At 33.0% G+C, this 15,429-nt stretch overlaps 1 protein-coding gene across 3 annotated transcripts in view; it reads left to right on the top strand.

Annotated features, from left to right (window-relative positions):
• The first annotated feature begins 3,075 nt into the window (after positions 1-3,075).
• Positions 3,076-15,429, top strand: part of LOC125066654 — a 92,058-nt gene continuing 79,704 nt past the window's right edge. Inside the window, exon 1 of one of the 3 annotated variants that reach the window (XM_047674848.1) lies at positions 3,076-3,499. In XM_047674848.1, coding sequence (XP_047530804.1) covers positions 3,365-3,499 — 135 coding nt within the window. In that variant the 5' untranslated portion in view covers positions 3,076-3,364. Of the gene's footprint in view, positions 3,500-9,855; positions 10,028-15,429 lie in introns of those variants that run through there. The other 2 variants (XM_047674847.1, XM_047674849.1) reach the window with 2 other exon arrangements.

Here is a 15,429-nt window from a genome sequence, read left to right as displayed (position 1 = left end):
GTGCTGCTGCGGAAAAAGCTTAAGCAAAAAATAGATCTAAATATTCGTGTCTTACGTCAAAATACTTTTTAGTCCCATTTACTGTCGAAACACTTGGCCCTTGGAGTAGTGGTGCAAAAAGCTTCAACAAAAGTATAACACCTCGCCTTATTGCCTCCACTGATGACAGGAGGGCTGGATCGTTTTTAGCACAGAGGATCGGAATTGCGATTCAACGGGGAAATGCTGCTAGCATTCTTGCCACCATTCTACGCGATCAAGATTTATACAGTAACTATTTTTAATTCATATTTGTATATATTTAAGCACTTAATGTTATTAATTCTTAAGTTAATACCTATAATATTCGAAAAATATGTTTGATTTATACTGGGTTATGATGTAGGTAGACGAACCGATAAATGGCCCATCTGATGGTAAGTGGTCACAACCGTCATAGCCACTAGCGATTTAAAAATATTAACCATTCCTTACACCGTCTATGCGCTACCAACCTTGGCAACTAAGACGTTACGTCCCTTGTGCCTGTAGTTGCACTGGCTCACTCATCCTGTAAATAAGAATACAATAATACTAAGTATTGCCGTTTGGAGTTAGAATATCTGATGAGTAGGTGACATTTACGCAGATGGGAGTACCAAGTAAAAGATAATAATTGTCCGTGTTGTTTAATCTATCTTAATATTATATTTAGAATTTTTCGATTTCCGATAATGGTTTCTACAGTTTTATTATACGAGACAAATGTAGAAGATATCTTTACAAAAACAATGAGTATTTTTTCAAATATTCTTCATAAAAAATATAGAACACATAAAAACTCAGTCAGAGCTTTTTATATTTTGTGCCCCATATATATGTACTGAAGAGCCGAGATGGCCCAGTGGTTAGAACGCGTGCATCTTAACCGATGATTTCGGGTTGAAACTCAGGCAGGCACCACTGAAATTTCATGTGCTTAATTTGTGTTTATAATTCATCTCGTGCTCGGCGGTGAAGGAAAACATCGTGAGGAAACCTGCATGTGTCTAATTTCAACGAAATTCTGCCACATGTGTATTCCGCCAACCCGCATTGGAGCAGCGTGGTGGAATATGCTCCAAACCTTCTCCTCAAAGGGAGAGGAGGCCTTTATCCCAGCAGTGGGACATTTACGGGCTGCTAATGCTAAAAAAAAAATCTATGTACTTACGTGAATTCGATGCGCCTACATGGTGCGTTCTACTTATAATATAATATATGTCAACTGTTATAATAATCAATCAAGTTATCAAAGTTTTATCTAACCTTGATAAAGTAAGAGCGTAACATGGTGCGGCAGTATAAGCAATTGGGCTAATTGGCCAGTTGTGAGAAAAATAAACAAGTTTCACTAGAAATATTTTATATACGAGAGTGAACACGATGCGTGAAATCAAGGACACGTAAAAGATTTATTAAAAAACAAAAAGCAATTAATATCATTTTTACGAATATTTCCTTATAGTCCATCATCATGTTCTTGCCTTAATCTCATTTATTTGGGGTCTGCGATCGTGGGAAAGCTTTTGCTATTGGACTGATTCTTCGCCCCAGGACCGCTGTGCGATTCTGTAAAAATTCACTTCGTATCTCGAACATGAAATGTTGACAACTGACTTACGGTATTACGCCTTTTGGATACCTGTATTCCGCATGTGACATTGGCGAAATAATCTGTGCCTTTTTGTGCACAGATAAAAGCCACAAAAAATACATGTATTTTTATCATTATTATAGACAATATCGCATATCATATTCTCAAATTTCACGCTAGTATTCTTCGGTGGATTTCGAATTTTTTCCTTACAGATTACGTAAACTTTCTACAGGTTAAGTCGTGAACGTATTTGACTGATGAATGAACACAAAAAAACTTCTGTATACGGCTGTTACAACACAGAATTTTATGTGATGTGGCGTGAGATGTGGTGACCACTCTGCCGAATCCATAAATAAGGCTTACTGTTAGGAATGTATGAAATTAGTAAAGAGTAGTAAAATAGTCTAAATATCATTGCCTTGGATCAGTATTTATTTAAGTTTGACAGCCGGTAGGCTCTGTATAAGTAAGGTCTTTGCCGTACTCTATAATAATAATTACAAAGTATATAGTATAATTGAGTCCTTAACTATATTCAAATAAGAATTAAAAATAGTAATATGATAGCAGCATTTCACCATTGAATCGCAACTTCGATACAAAAATTACAATGATTGTCAACTGGTCTAGCCTAATATATGTATATAATACATATATATATATATATATATATATATATATATATATATAGATATATAGTATGCTTTGCTATACACTGGGATTACCTTGTAATGCTTTTTTAATCGATTGAATAGGATCGGTTGTCGCCGTATGTTTGTTTGTGCTTGGTTTCTTTAGAAATTATACTTCCTACGCCTATGATTCATTCGCTTCACAACCCAAACTAAACTCTATAGCTCACAATCAACATAGGAAGCACTTAAGTATATTTATTGTATCAATCCAGTTATAAAGTTATAGCAACTTTAAATTAGGTAGCAATTTTTTTTTTAAATTATAAATGAACCAACACATTGAAGGCAGCGTAAATAGTGCCGGTTAATGCCATTGCAATCACCGATAACTTAAAAGTTTTTAAATAAATATTTCTACAGTTGTAAATACACAAATATGCAGTTAATGTTCGACACATGAACTGCATTAAAAATTTATTTTAACCCATAACATAAAGAAAGTTCTCATTTTAGGTCATATAATTTGAAGTCATGGCCAAACATGTACATATTATCTATTCTCACACAAAATACGTCCTTGATCAAGTATTTAGGTTAGGAAAATTACCTACTAACATGGAAGGCAAACCGATGCGACGCATATTGAGCGTCTATTGTCCGATTTATATGGTGCGACAATCAAAAACTATGTACACAGCATTCAAATCACGCCTGTATTCGTTCCAACATACCGTAACACGAATAAGGCTCAAACTCAAAGTAACCGACTAATGTTATTGTTCGTGCACTTTCGGTCACAGGACGTCGCCTCCTGGGAATTGTACGCGCGAATTTCAAATTTGGAACTTTAATTTCTATATCATAGACAAACTTTCTAAAATCAGTAATAGAATCAAAACATTCTAGTCGTAAATGTTATCGTAATAGTAAATTATTCAGATAGACATAATTAATTCATGTGCCGCGTTTTTTTTATATAACATTTTAGTGTGCTACGGTGTTCATGATTTGTTTTTCTTAATGCATTTAGTTTTAGCACGTCTGTGAAACGCACGTATCGTCTTTTATTTCGTAGTGTTGTAAATTGTTCGGTTAATTTGTGTAAACTATGGAACGCTATGTAGTTAACCGGCATTCGAAACGTCGGAAGAGCAATGATGGACTCTTGGCAAGGTGGAGAAGGAAATATGTTTGGAATATCCTGAGTAAACACAAATGGCTTGGCAGCGGATATGATTTAAATGTAAGTCTTTATAAACATATTTATTTTTCACATTGATTATATCAAAAGTCAAAGTCAAGTCAAAGTCAAAAATCTTTATTCAATATAGAAGTGTTTGCACTTGCTTATTGATTGTCAAAAATCTACCACCGGTTCGGAATTTAGCACCTCGGACCTGAGAAGAACCGGCGAAAGAAACTCAGCGGGATATATTTTTTTTTCATTTTTTTTAACCATTTTCCATGTAGGTACAATGATAAGTATATATTAGTTGTTTGAAACAGCCTGGAGGCGATCATTTCATTCCCAAGGTGTGCAGTCAACTAAAAAGTCATTAGTGTTGTAATATCCTTTAGCACACAAACGCTCTTTAACGACTCTTTTGAATTTTATAATTGAATAATTTTGAACGTTTTCTGGGATCCTGTTGTAAAAACGTATACATTGCCCCAAAAAAGAGTTACTAACCCTGTGTAATCGGGTACTTGGAGTAACAAGTTTATTCTTGTTCCTAGTGTTAATAGAATGTACGTCACAATTTCTGGGAAAATCATTTATGTTTTTGCGTACATACATAACATTATCAAAAACAAATTGAGAAGCGACAGTCATTATTTTAATTTCTTTAAATTTACCTCTTAACGAATCTTTTGGGACCAGGTTAATCAAAAACATCACTCACACACACCTAAGAACCCAGGCAAATTATAATCATGTTTTTTTTTTAATTGGAAAACACAGCGCTTGTTGTGTCTTTATTAGAAAATTCTGTATGTGATTAATTGCGATCGTAAATAAACAAAAACAAGTTCTGAGCTACTAACTACTAACTTTTTCTATAAGTCACACGATTCAACACACATTACGTAATGAAAATCTTTCTTTTTCAACTAATAAAACCTGTTGTCGACATAATGTTTTATTAACACAAAAAAATAAGAATTGTATATTTGATTTGTTCCTATGTATTTGATGGCCGTTGACGAATGCCAATTTTTTTAAACATTTTAACTTGTCCACATGTATATATTAGTGCTACTTATGTGCATGGAGCACATCCTGCTTTACTGAGTGACTAAATATACATGAGTTGGATAATTTCATTCAATACATGCAGTTTTCTTTATCGCCGTTCACGATACCAATTTTACCTATAAACAAAATTCTGAATCTCTTTAGATTTAATTGCGTGTCTGGATTTTAAAATCCATTCTTTGGTTAAGATCCGCCTGTTCTGTGACTCTCATGATCAAACAGTTTTTTTGCTCGACACGGACGTATCGACAGAGTTGCACCCGACGTGATCACACGACCACAGTCAATCTGATACGTCATAAATGTATACGTAAACAGATGTAATAGATTACATTCGACATGTGGAAAATTTCTAACGATTAAGAGTAAAATCATTATTGAATAAAGTTTCTGACTTGGACTTCAACTGCGAAACGTTTTAACCTTGAATTATCCTGTTTGTGATCACAATCCTGAGTTCCTTTTCTTTGTAGTCTATTATTGGATATGGTACTGTTTAGTACGCTATACAGTGTAATGATATGATATCATCGTTTATGGAAGGACGCCACATTAGAATGAGTAAGCGATTACCTACTGCAAATATCAGATTGATATAATAAAATAATATATTGAAGACTGCTCTGCCATAAATGGATATGAATGTGTCAACATGCAAAATTACTCTGCACTGCAACACCCTTCAAATCGTCACTTCAAACTTCAACACATAAATATTAAGTGTTGCCGCTTGGTACCACCCACTTATCATATGTTCTACATTTTCTAATTAATATATGATAAGTGGGTGGTACCTCCCCAGACGGACTTGCACAAAACCCTACCATCAGTTATTGTGATGTTTGCTTTATACATTTTTTTATGGCATTACTAATAGAGTCCTGGAATTAGGTGACGTATGTTCGGATGTAATAAACCAAAAGAACTTTTGACTATATTTTTGGACGCGGAATAGAGGTCGACCATTACAAGCATAGGATTTTTTTTAAAAATAGTTTTTAAGTAAACTACTCGGCTTCTAAAGTTATGAATAACAAATTACTGTTTATATAATGTTGACTATTTTTATCGATATCGATATTGATTTCAGTCACGCGGGCAATTATTAATAAAGAAAAATACACTTTAAGCTTATGGATGTAGACGCTATATGATCTAACTCTCCTGATCTGCGTAGACGGTAATCCGCAATGACCAAAGAGTTTTCAGGTGCAGAGCCGACGCTTTTGAGTCACTGACATGTTAATACTGGCAACATCCAATCTTCGAAATCTGCTCATACTTTAATGACAGAAAACACAAATATTATTTTTTAAGCTGACATAGGATTTTTTTCCTTGTCCCGGCATCTGGCTTCCAACGAGACTGTCATATCAACATTAGTTAATCAAAAGTCCAACATAAATATAATAATAATAATTAATTAATAGAATATGTTCTCGTATTAATTCAGAGATGGTATTAATAAAAGGGAAGCTTAATTAACCAATTTGAAAAACGATTGAGTAATTAAATTTCATTATTGGTTATTCATAGTAACTTAAAAATTAAAAGATTTATCATGGCTCATGTTTGAGCTTATTCCATCACGGTACTACATCGCCGGTCGGTATACACATGTGCCGGAATGTCATCAGACGCAGGTTAGTCCGTAAAAGTCTGAAGTTAGCTTACCGATGTTGCCCGGATTGGAATCCTTTACATTAATTTAAGATCCACGCGATCTATTCAATTCAATGTGCAATATTATATTATTAAATTAGCAAATTATTTAGTCCGAACCTCTTATCAACTTTCATCTGAAATGTTTTTATTTACATAAATATCACCATTGTTAATTTAAAACTCGCATTTAATTATAATTTTTGTATTCTTGCGAGGCTTCGCTTTCACCCATTACTAACGATTCGTCCGAATTTGGTTTACATACACATTTTCAGCGCGTCGACGCGTAACAAAACACTTCCTTATTTAACGTATTTGCATACTTACGACAATAGAAATGTATTTGTATGGAACGGAGAACTTTAATTCAATAAATAACTTGTTTACCACATATTACGTGTCTTAAATCGCTCCAGCTTCAAATGAGATGAGTACTATTTATAGTTATCATTAGTCGTTTTTATTAAAGGCATTGTAGGTAAAGTGCGGGGAAAGGATTTTGCAAGTCTTTCAAACCGTTTGCCGGTGTGATACTAACGCTTGATGGGAATGATTTACCTGGTGGGATGCCTGCTAATAAACGTCCAGTTAAGGCGCTTGCTTTCTCAGTGGGATTTGCTTAACAATCAACTTCGAACGATCTCTTCAAATTAGGGGTTATATTAATCTCCTCTACTTCAATCACCATAATAAAAGGTTAAATATATTATTAATCGTCCCTAGGTATTGAATATTCGTAGACTTGTCAATTTACATTTTTATTTACACACAGTGATGATATAACCTATTATCATCGTGATTCTCTATTATAAGTGAATATATATGTATATTTATAAACGCCTGATACCACAACAAAAGACAAGATCTTTCCGGTCATGCATAAGTGCATGCATGCGTATTAGGTAGTGGTAAATTTCCATTTCATCAAACGTTCCTGTATGTACCAGTTTTGTGTAAGTAAGAAATACAAACATCAATCACGACAACACCTGTAACATTTAAGTTATGATGTATTGTATGATATTCCAAACTGAAAATGTTTCTAGCGCCTCGTGGACAAGAATTTACTAGATAGCAAAACTAACCGCAAAGCATTCTTCTATAAAAGGTATACAGTTAGAATAATTGCTAGTAAATGTTTTAGTTAGAAGTATTTTAGTGGTACTGCAGTTCGCTAGTGTTTGTATATCAGTAAGTATATCCCAAGATCATTGCATAATACTAGACGAGTTTGGCTATCCACGTTGATGATGTCCACTGGACTAAATTTCGGCCACAGTTATTATCACCGAATAAGCCAATAGAATGTCTCTATAGTTGAAATTGGGGCCAGAGCAGATTTGCATCTATATAAAATAGCCACTAAACCACCTTAAATGTTATATAAACAAGAAGTCATAACTTACGTAAGGCAGATGAATTGATAGCCATGAGAACTAAGTTATTATTCCCTTGAACTGTTCAAGTTCATATTAGTTCCCACTAGTTCTCTCGCCGTTTAAACTAAATCGAAAATGATTTGCTGATAAGAGCTATAGAAATTTCTAAATGGAAGGTGCCTACCTTAGTTACACGTCTAATTTCATAAGGTACCAGTAAGAGTTGGCAGATGTTATCCTACCCGTGTGTGCATAGTACGTATATATCAGTATGTCATGGCATTTGTGATTGGTCATTGGCTTAGAATCTAACGCTATCTAATGTGCTGCAGCAGTTTCACTTCTATACCGATCAAATCAAATGCTTTTTTCAATATGGAATCATAACACATATTTATTTATTGTTAAATTAAAATATAACACCGATTCGGAAAAAGAAAATACGGCAAAAGAAACTTATTAATTTACTATTTATTAACTTTATTATTGTAAATAAATCATCATAATAATTGGCTTGATCAACACAGGCAGAACAACTTCTTTCTGGTTTTTTCCTACCTTCTGCTGATCTAAGTCTTCCTCTTCTTTTAAGAAGGTTCTTGGAGCTTATTCAGTCACGCTGTTTAAATGTGGCTTGGTGGACACATACACCGCTGCGCACGCGATGAATTATAAAAACAAATTAAGTGCTTGCCTGAGTTTGAAACCGAAACCATCGGTTAAGATTCAATTGTTCGTTGGACCAACTCAGCTGTCCAGGTTTTGGTGGTTTAAATATCGAATTAGTTTTGTTAAATAAGTTCTAGTTTTAATTACTTCGTGAATAGTAGTTTACGCAATATTCATGTAGTTATTTATTATGTCAATTAATATTCTTATTTAGTACCACAGTTGGTATAGGTGATTACTTAAACTAACTGTGGGTAACAAAAGTTATGTTTCCGACGGCACTTAATTATCATCGAACATGCGTAATCTGAACATAAGAAGTATATATGCCGAGTGCAGTGCAGTGCGTGTTTTTGTTCACGTAATATTGCTTGAAAATGATTGATTTGACACAAAATAGCATCATTGGAAAGTTTTATTATAAGATAAAATCAATGTTATAGAAGTATGTTATTCATCGTTAAAGTATTTTTCACTCGTCTGTCAGTGCTGTCTAGAAAGAGATACATTTTAATATCATTTATTGATCTGAAATATAAATGAAGGAAAGGCTGTTTTAATCAGGATATATTACAGACAATTTACCTACTGCGAATAATAGAGAACTATCTAGGTACTTATTTGAAATTTGGGTTCCTTATTCGGAGATTTAATTAATACAGGATAATACTATGATGTATATGCAATCATTGCATATATGCATTATAAAAATAATCCTATAAAAAAAATAATCAAAAGACTTTTTCGCTCAAAGGCTAACTAACAATACCAGAGTAGAGGCCTCAAGGCAGTGCACGATTTCTGGTCCGTCTCCCCTTAAATAGGTAGTATAGATTTGTGGCATTTAAACCAAATAGGTACAAACACTACAGTTTAATACCTTGGCACTAATAAAATACCTACCACTCTGGAAACAATGTAAAACTGTATTTATGAAATTGTATGTCAGTCTTGGTAAACAAATACCTAACTTTAAGTCAGTTTTGCCACACCTAAGCGGGGCCAGTCTTGTAGACGTTGCCTATATTATGGTTAAGTCGGAACTGATGCCAGAAATAATAACAAAACCATGATCATAACTAGAACTTATTAGATTTTATGCATTAATTATATTATTAACAGAGTTTATATTTTAAAAATATATTTTTTTTTATAGAAAAATGCATTTGTGGTATAAACTAAATTAATCATGATTGGATCTTGTATCGTTTAGGTGTATTGCACTGTACGTAGTTAAAATGGTAATCAATGTTAGTTTTGCAATAGACATGCAGTTTTGAACCTTATTGCTCTTACAATAATGGTACATGAAGTAGAAGGAATTCGCGTATTGCAACAGCTAGTTCTCGAGCAAGTCAATGTTTCATACTTATAAACATTATATACTTGTTTGGTGGCTTAGTTGACTACTAAGTGTTAGGAGGCAAAGTTCTGTATCTATTTTAATAAAAAACGCGAACTTTGTTGCAAACAAATACTCTCTCAATAAATCAAAATTTTAATAAATAATAAAACAATCCATGTAACGAGTGTAATTATCTGTGAATATATTAACAGTAAATAAGTTAAATTACGCGCCAAAAAAACTGTCATATTAAAAAAAAATAAGTGTCCGTGACATTGTTGCACTTCTGCCTAAAATGTTTTTGATTGAGTCATAAAAAATGTGAAGTGATTTAGAAATACTCCATAGCGGATTTTTAATTTTAAGTTGTTCCATCGGAGTGAGGTCAAAGGTGACAATATGCCCCAGATTTTCTTCAAAAAAGTAATGGTGGTGCGGGACCGTGGCGATTTCGAGGTAAGTAACTTTCACTTTCAACGTAACAGCTTTAATGCACAGATTAAACAAAACCATAATGTCTTTGTTATTGATAAAGATTATTACGTAACTTTTTTTTTTAATTTGTTACAATTGTTTTCGTTATATTTTCTTTGTTTTTATGTAGCTAATAAATGATGAAGTCGCGTATATTCTAATTAATTTGTTTATAGAAGCGCGAATGCATTTGCAATTTGAGAAAACCGGTTTCTATGAAATAAAGCAGAAACTTTGCAAATATTTGATATGCAAAGAGGATGTCATTAATTCATTATAAAGATTAAAATACTGTTACCTAAATAAAGGATATTTTATTAAAAATACAAAACAAGTTGTCAGTAATAACGAATACAATTAAAACATAAATAAAATTAATTTAAATGTACAAAAATTAAAATCAAACATTAAGTTTAATTTCTGTAAATACATGTACATAATTAAAAATAAATATACACTAATTTATTATTATTACTATATAATAAAGCTCTCGGAAAAGAGAGTTCAACGTGTGACATAAGTCGAAAGTCTTCGAAATCAATGTGTTACGTAATACAAGTGGCTTGTTATCAATAAGTAACCGTAAAACAAACAATTTCACACAAAATTACTTACCTAATCTTAAATCACAACTAAGACTAGTGGGTTTTGTCGAGTTTTTAAACGTGATTATAAAAAAAAATAATTAAGATGACAGTGACATAATGTGTTCCTATCTTAAACAGACAAACTTCAATGTAGTTTTACACTGTAACTCTGTAGTTACAATGTGCACTAGGGACATCTTAGTTCCCAAGGTTGGTGGCGATGGCGGTTGGTCGAAATTTATTTCGGCGTCAATATCTATTTGCAGTAATGACCACAAACCATCAGATGGTGGTCCACGATTTTCCCTTTCTCATCAATAAAACCATTAAAGGAAAAAAATTGTAATATAAGAATAAAATTCCAGCTAAAATTGTTTGATTAAAATTAAGTTTCAAAAGATTTTAACGATGTGTACCACTAGTAAGAAGAGGTTTCTGGAAATCGCTTGAGAAATAGCTTTTAAGTTATTTTAACACGAGCGCAATTGCAAGTAAATCAAATATTTTAATTAAGTTACATATTTGATAAATATTTAGTAACATCCTGTATTTACTGTTTCGTATGTCATTGATGTTGTAAGTTGAATTCCTGTATAAACATTCTATATCATTGGGTCTATGGTCGTTTGATTATTTTCTTCAGATCTTTCTTTTTTATTATATTTTTCTTTTAAATAGCCAGGTAGACTAGCAAACGTCACTTGGTAATTGGTCATAACTGTCTAGAAATTGGCGCTCAAAATGAATATAACAATAATAATTAATAATTTTTAATAATAATAATATTTTTTTTGTATATTCACAAAATATACATAAAAATATTAACTAATATAGGGATAGTGTGATACACCATTATAGCCATTTACAATAATGTACATATGTATGTAAGTACGCTCTTACGAAAGTTACGAGTATCTACTGTAACAAATATTAACCATCCCTTACAGAGCGAATTCGCTACCGTCCTTGAGAATTCAGATATTATGTCCCTTGTGCCTGTAGTGACACTGATTCATCTTTCTCAAACTCGATGTGTTCCCGTTACAATACTAAGTATTGCTTATCGGCGGTAGATAAAGATTGGGTAGTATCAGTGGTATGTCGGCGGTTTTTTCGTACCGATACGCCTTCAAGAAATATCCTACTCATTTCTTAAAGGCCGGCAGGTGCTAGGTAACTCACTTGCAAGCCATCAGGTGTTGCAGATGTCTTGTGCAAAGCATGAAATGATGATATTATTTATTTACATAGCAAGTATGTGAGTATGTATAGTTACGTCTTTTCGCTTTAGACAATTATTAAAATAGTTTATAAACTATCGAATCTCAAAGGTTGACTGGAGACTAGCCCTTATAAAATTTATGTATACAAGACTTTAAAACATTGTGTCACTTATAAAAATCAATACATAATTTAAACCTAAATCGATGTTCAGAACATTTTGAAAATTAAATTCCAAAATTAGACTCACACGTGCAAACAGCAGAAATTAAATACGATATCTGTAAAAAAAAGACAAGATATATTGGTTCCTTTATCGTAAAACAATAAACTAGAGTACAATCATGATTAGGCATAGTGCAACAAATGTTGCGTGTGAATTCTATTGCCTCACGTCGGCCTCGTATTGCCTATCATGGGCCTATAGATTTAACCATAACTCGATTCGTATCACGCATTCCCGTTTCAATGACGAAATTATCATTAAAAATCATTAAACGTCAACATTCTCGTAACTTATTTGTGTTCTTACATAGTTAAGAATAGTCTGGGTCGTAGTTAGGTGGGGAATTTGGACGACGAGCCGATTTGATGCAAAATTAATGTTTAAAACAACACGGTTTTACTGAATCGCTTACTAAATTGTCGATGTTATTAATAAAGAGTGAACATAGACTCATAGGTTATACTTCTCCCTGCTATCCACCCTACTGAGTATATTTGTTTTGTGAGTTATTTTTGAACAATGATTCTCAAATACTGAAGGGAAGCATCCAATGTCAAGTTTTTGCTCCGTCTGGGCAAAATCGTCAATCTTGTATTTTTTTTCAAGAGATTATGTTCCGAAATAGAAACAGTTTGTATTTTTCTCAGTTTTTTCGTCTGTTTATTTTTTGCCACTAAAGCAAAGTCTAAAACGTTAGATATGGATATATTTAAAGGTGAGTGGTGACCAGACACGTCTTAACCCGGTCAAGAAACACGGGCGCTGCGCGTTGGTGTCGCCTTGCCGATGGTGGTCAAGTTTTGGAACATCTGTTACGAGCCCCAGAAAATTATAATTTTTTTGGGGGAATATATCTTAATGTCGTGCTTAAGACGGGCTGGTAATGAATTGGATTATTTGGCAACTAAAGCGAGTAAAATAATATCTTTACTTAGTTTATTGACTTTTATTTCAGTCATATATAATAAGTTTAATTTTGTTACATTTCAATAACCATTATATTAATAGTAGAACACTTTCCATTGAAGAGTAGTCGGTGTTAGTATTATTTAAAATCAATAAATATTGTTTTAAATTTCGGTTTTTACTTTCTATTCTAGTTGCTAACACTATAAAGCGAAGTTAGTCATAATTAAAAAAATTACGATTATTTTTGCAGTAGATAATCAAGTTACTAAATATGATATATAATTAAACTAGCACAAGCAAGCGGTAATAACCTAGAACAGCGGTGTATCATTCGGTATTCATGTATACAGACAAACAGACCGCGTCGGCCCCGTTGCGTAACTGCACACGACCGTTTCTGTGACATTTTATTTGTAAAAGGAAATCGTTTTTATTTTATCTGCGTGTGTCTTTCAATGTGTTCTGGGAATTGATATTTAAGTTAAATATTTATCCTATGTTGATGTAAAAAGTTCGCTTGCCTATAGTAAGTAGGCTTAAGTAAATCAAATTTTGGCGAAATGTAGAACATTTGATTTCGAATAAAAGATTACCTCTGCAGCATATGTTTAAAATTGTTCATCTTAAATTAATAAAAAAATATTTAGTTTATTTATAAGTAAACATAAAATGTATATTTTATGTTATAAAACCATTCTTAGTGAAAAAAAAATCGAAAATCAAGACATTCAGATTTTATAGTAATTATTAATTTATGTAGAAATAAAAACAACTAACATTACTATAAAAACACTTTTAAAGAACAACGTAGTGTGACATCGCGATAACAGATGGCGCTACTTGTTAGTTGTTATACGCTTGCGCGAGCGCGTGACAATGTTTTGAAACTGACATTTTAATGTGACCTTTGGTAAATGTTCTTTGTTTTTGTGGTCAGACCTAAGCTATGAAGATGGAATGTAAACAAATTATTCAAATAAAAGTTTGTTTGAACATATATTTTATTTTGTTATTTTTTAAAATATTATTTTTGTATTTTTTAAATTATATATCTACGCAATTAAAATCGAATCGGAATGTATTGTTTTGCTTTTAAAAAAAAATACATTATTCATGATTATGGTTACATTTTAGTGACCTTTTCTAAATGTCTTTGTGGTCAAAACAGAGCTGTATTATAAAGGTATTGTTCGAATAAGTTTCTGTACATAGTGACATTAAACCAAACATAAATGCATTCAAATTATTAAGGTCATATTTGCTTATTAACATTAGAATATGCTAAATATACAAAATGCGCTTAGCCTACGAATGTAAACAGTTATTGCAAACAGTGAGAAGTTTAAGTTTTTTCCTCTCTAAACATTTCATTTTAAAAAGCCAGCACATTAAAAATTGTGCATTATGAAAGATGAGTAATTGGGTTCTTTAGTTGAAGTATCGTGACTGAGGTGACAACTTACGCAATGGATTTTGAGGCGTTTTAAGTAACGAAACCTGAGCATGTTTCAGAATGACGAGTGATTCTTATTCTACGAATATTACAAAAAGTAATATAAATTTCTATTGTATATCTAAGCACTTGTTTTATATACGGCTTTATGTATAAAACTGACTGCCTCATTGGTCTAGTGGCTAGATATATGAGGTAACGGATGCCGAGGTCCGGAGTTCGAACCCCAGGTCGGACCGATAAAAAGTTATTGGGTGTTAAAAAAAACTCAGTTCTGCCCGGACTTTGGAAGTTTTCGGATTTTTACGGATTAGCCGTTTTGTCAGATTATGTCGGGGAACAGAGAGTGCACCTGTGTTAGCGCACACTTATGTGCACTATAATATGTCCTGTGTAGTTCACTAACCGTCACCGTGACTAAAATCAGCCAGAAGGACATGATTATCATATTATGTATTTATATGTCTGTGGTGAGTGGTTAGAACGCGTGCGTCTTAACTGATGATTTTGGGTTCAAACCCAGGCAGGCATCACTGGATTTTCATGTGCTAAATATGTGTATATAATTCATCTCGTGCTCGGCGGTGAACGAAATTTTGCCGCAAGTGTATTCCACCAACCCGCATTGGAGCAGCGTGGTGGAATAAGCTCCAAATCTTCTCCTCAAAGGGAGAGGAGACCTTAGCCCAGCACTGGGAAATTTACAAGCTGCTAATGAAAAAAAATATGTATTAATGATGTAATAATTAGATCTTTTTTCCTGTGCGTAGACGTAACATATCATCTGTCATAGCATCCGTGCTCGCTCCCGCTTCAGTCTATAGCTTATACCACTTAATGATAGGTTCAATACTATGACGTTCGTATATAGTAGGTAGCTAATACGTAGGTAGGTTTCTCTTTTCAAAAGGTAGGTGACTAAACAAAATTCGGTATTGTCTCTTTAATAACACTTTCCCTCTCGGTGCTATAACCATAATTTTATGAA

Source organism: Vanessa atalanta, chromosome 10, assembly GCF_905147765.1.
Source record: "Vanessa atalanta chromosome 10, ilVanAtal1.2, whole genome shotgun sequence".
Taxonomy (NCBI): domain Eukaryota; kingdom Metazoa; phylum Arthropoda; class Insecta; order Lepidoptera; family Nymphalidae; genus Vanessa; species Vanessa atalanta.
This window is presented reverse-complemented; position numbering and strand designations above follow the sequence as displayed.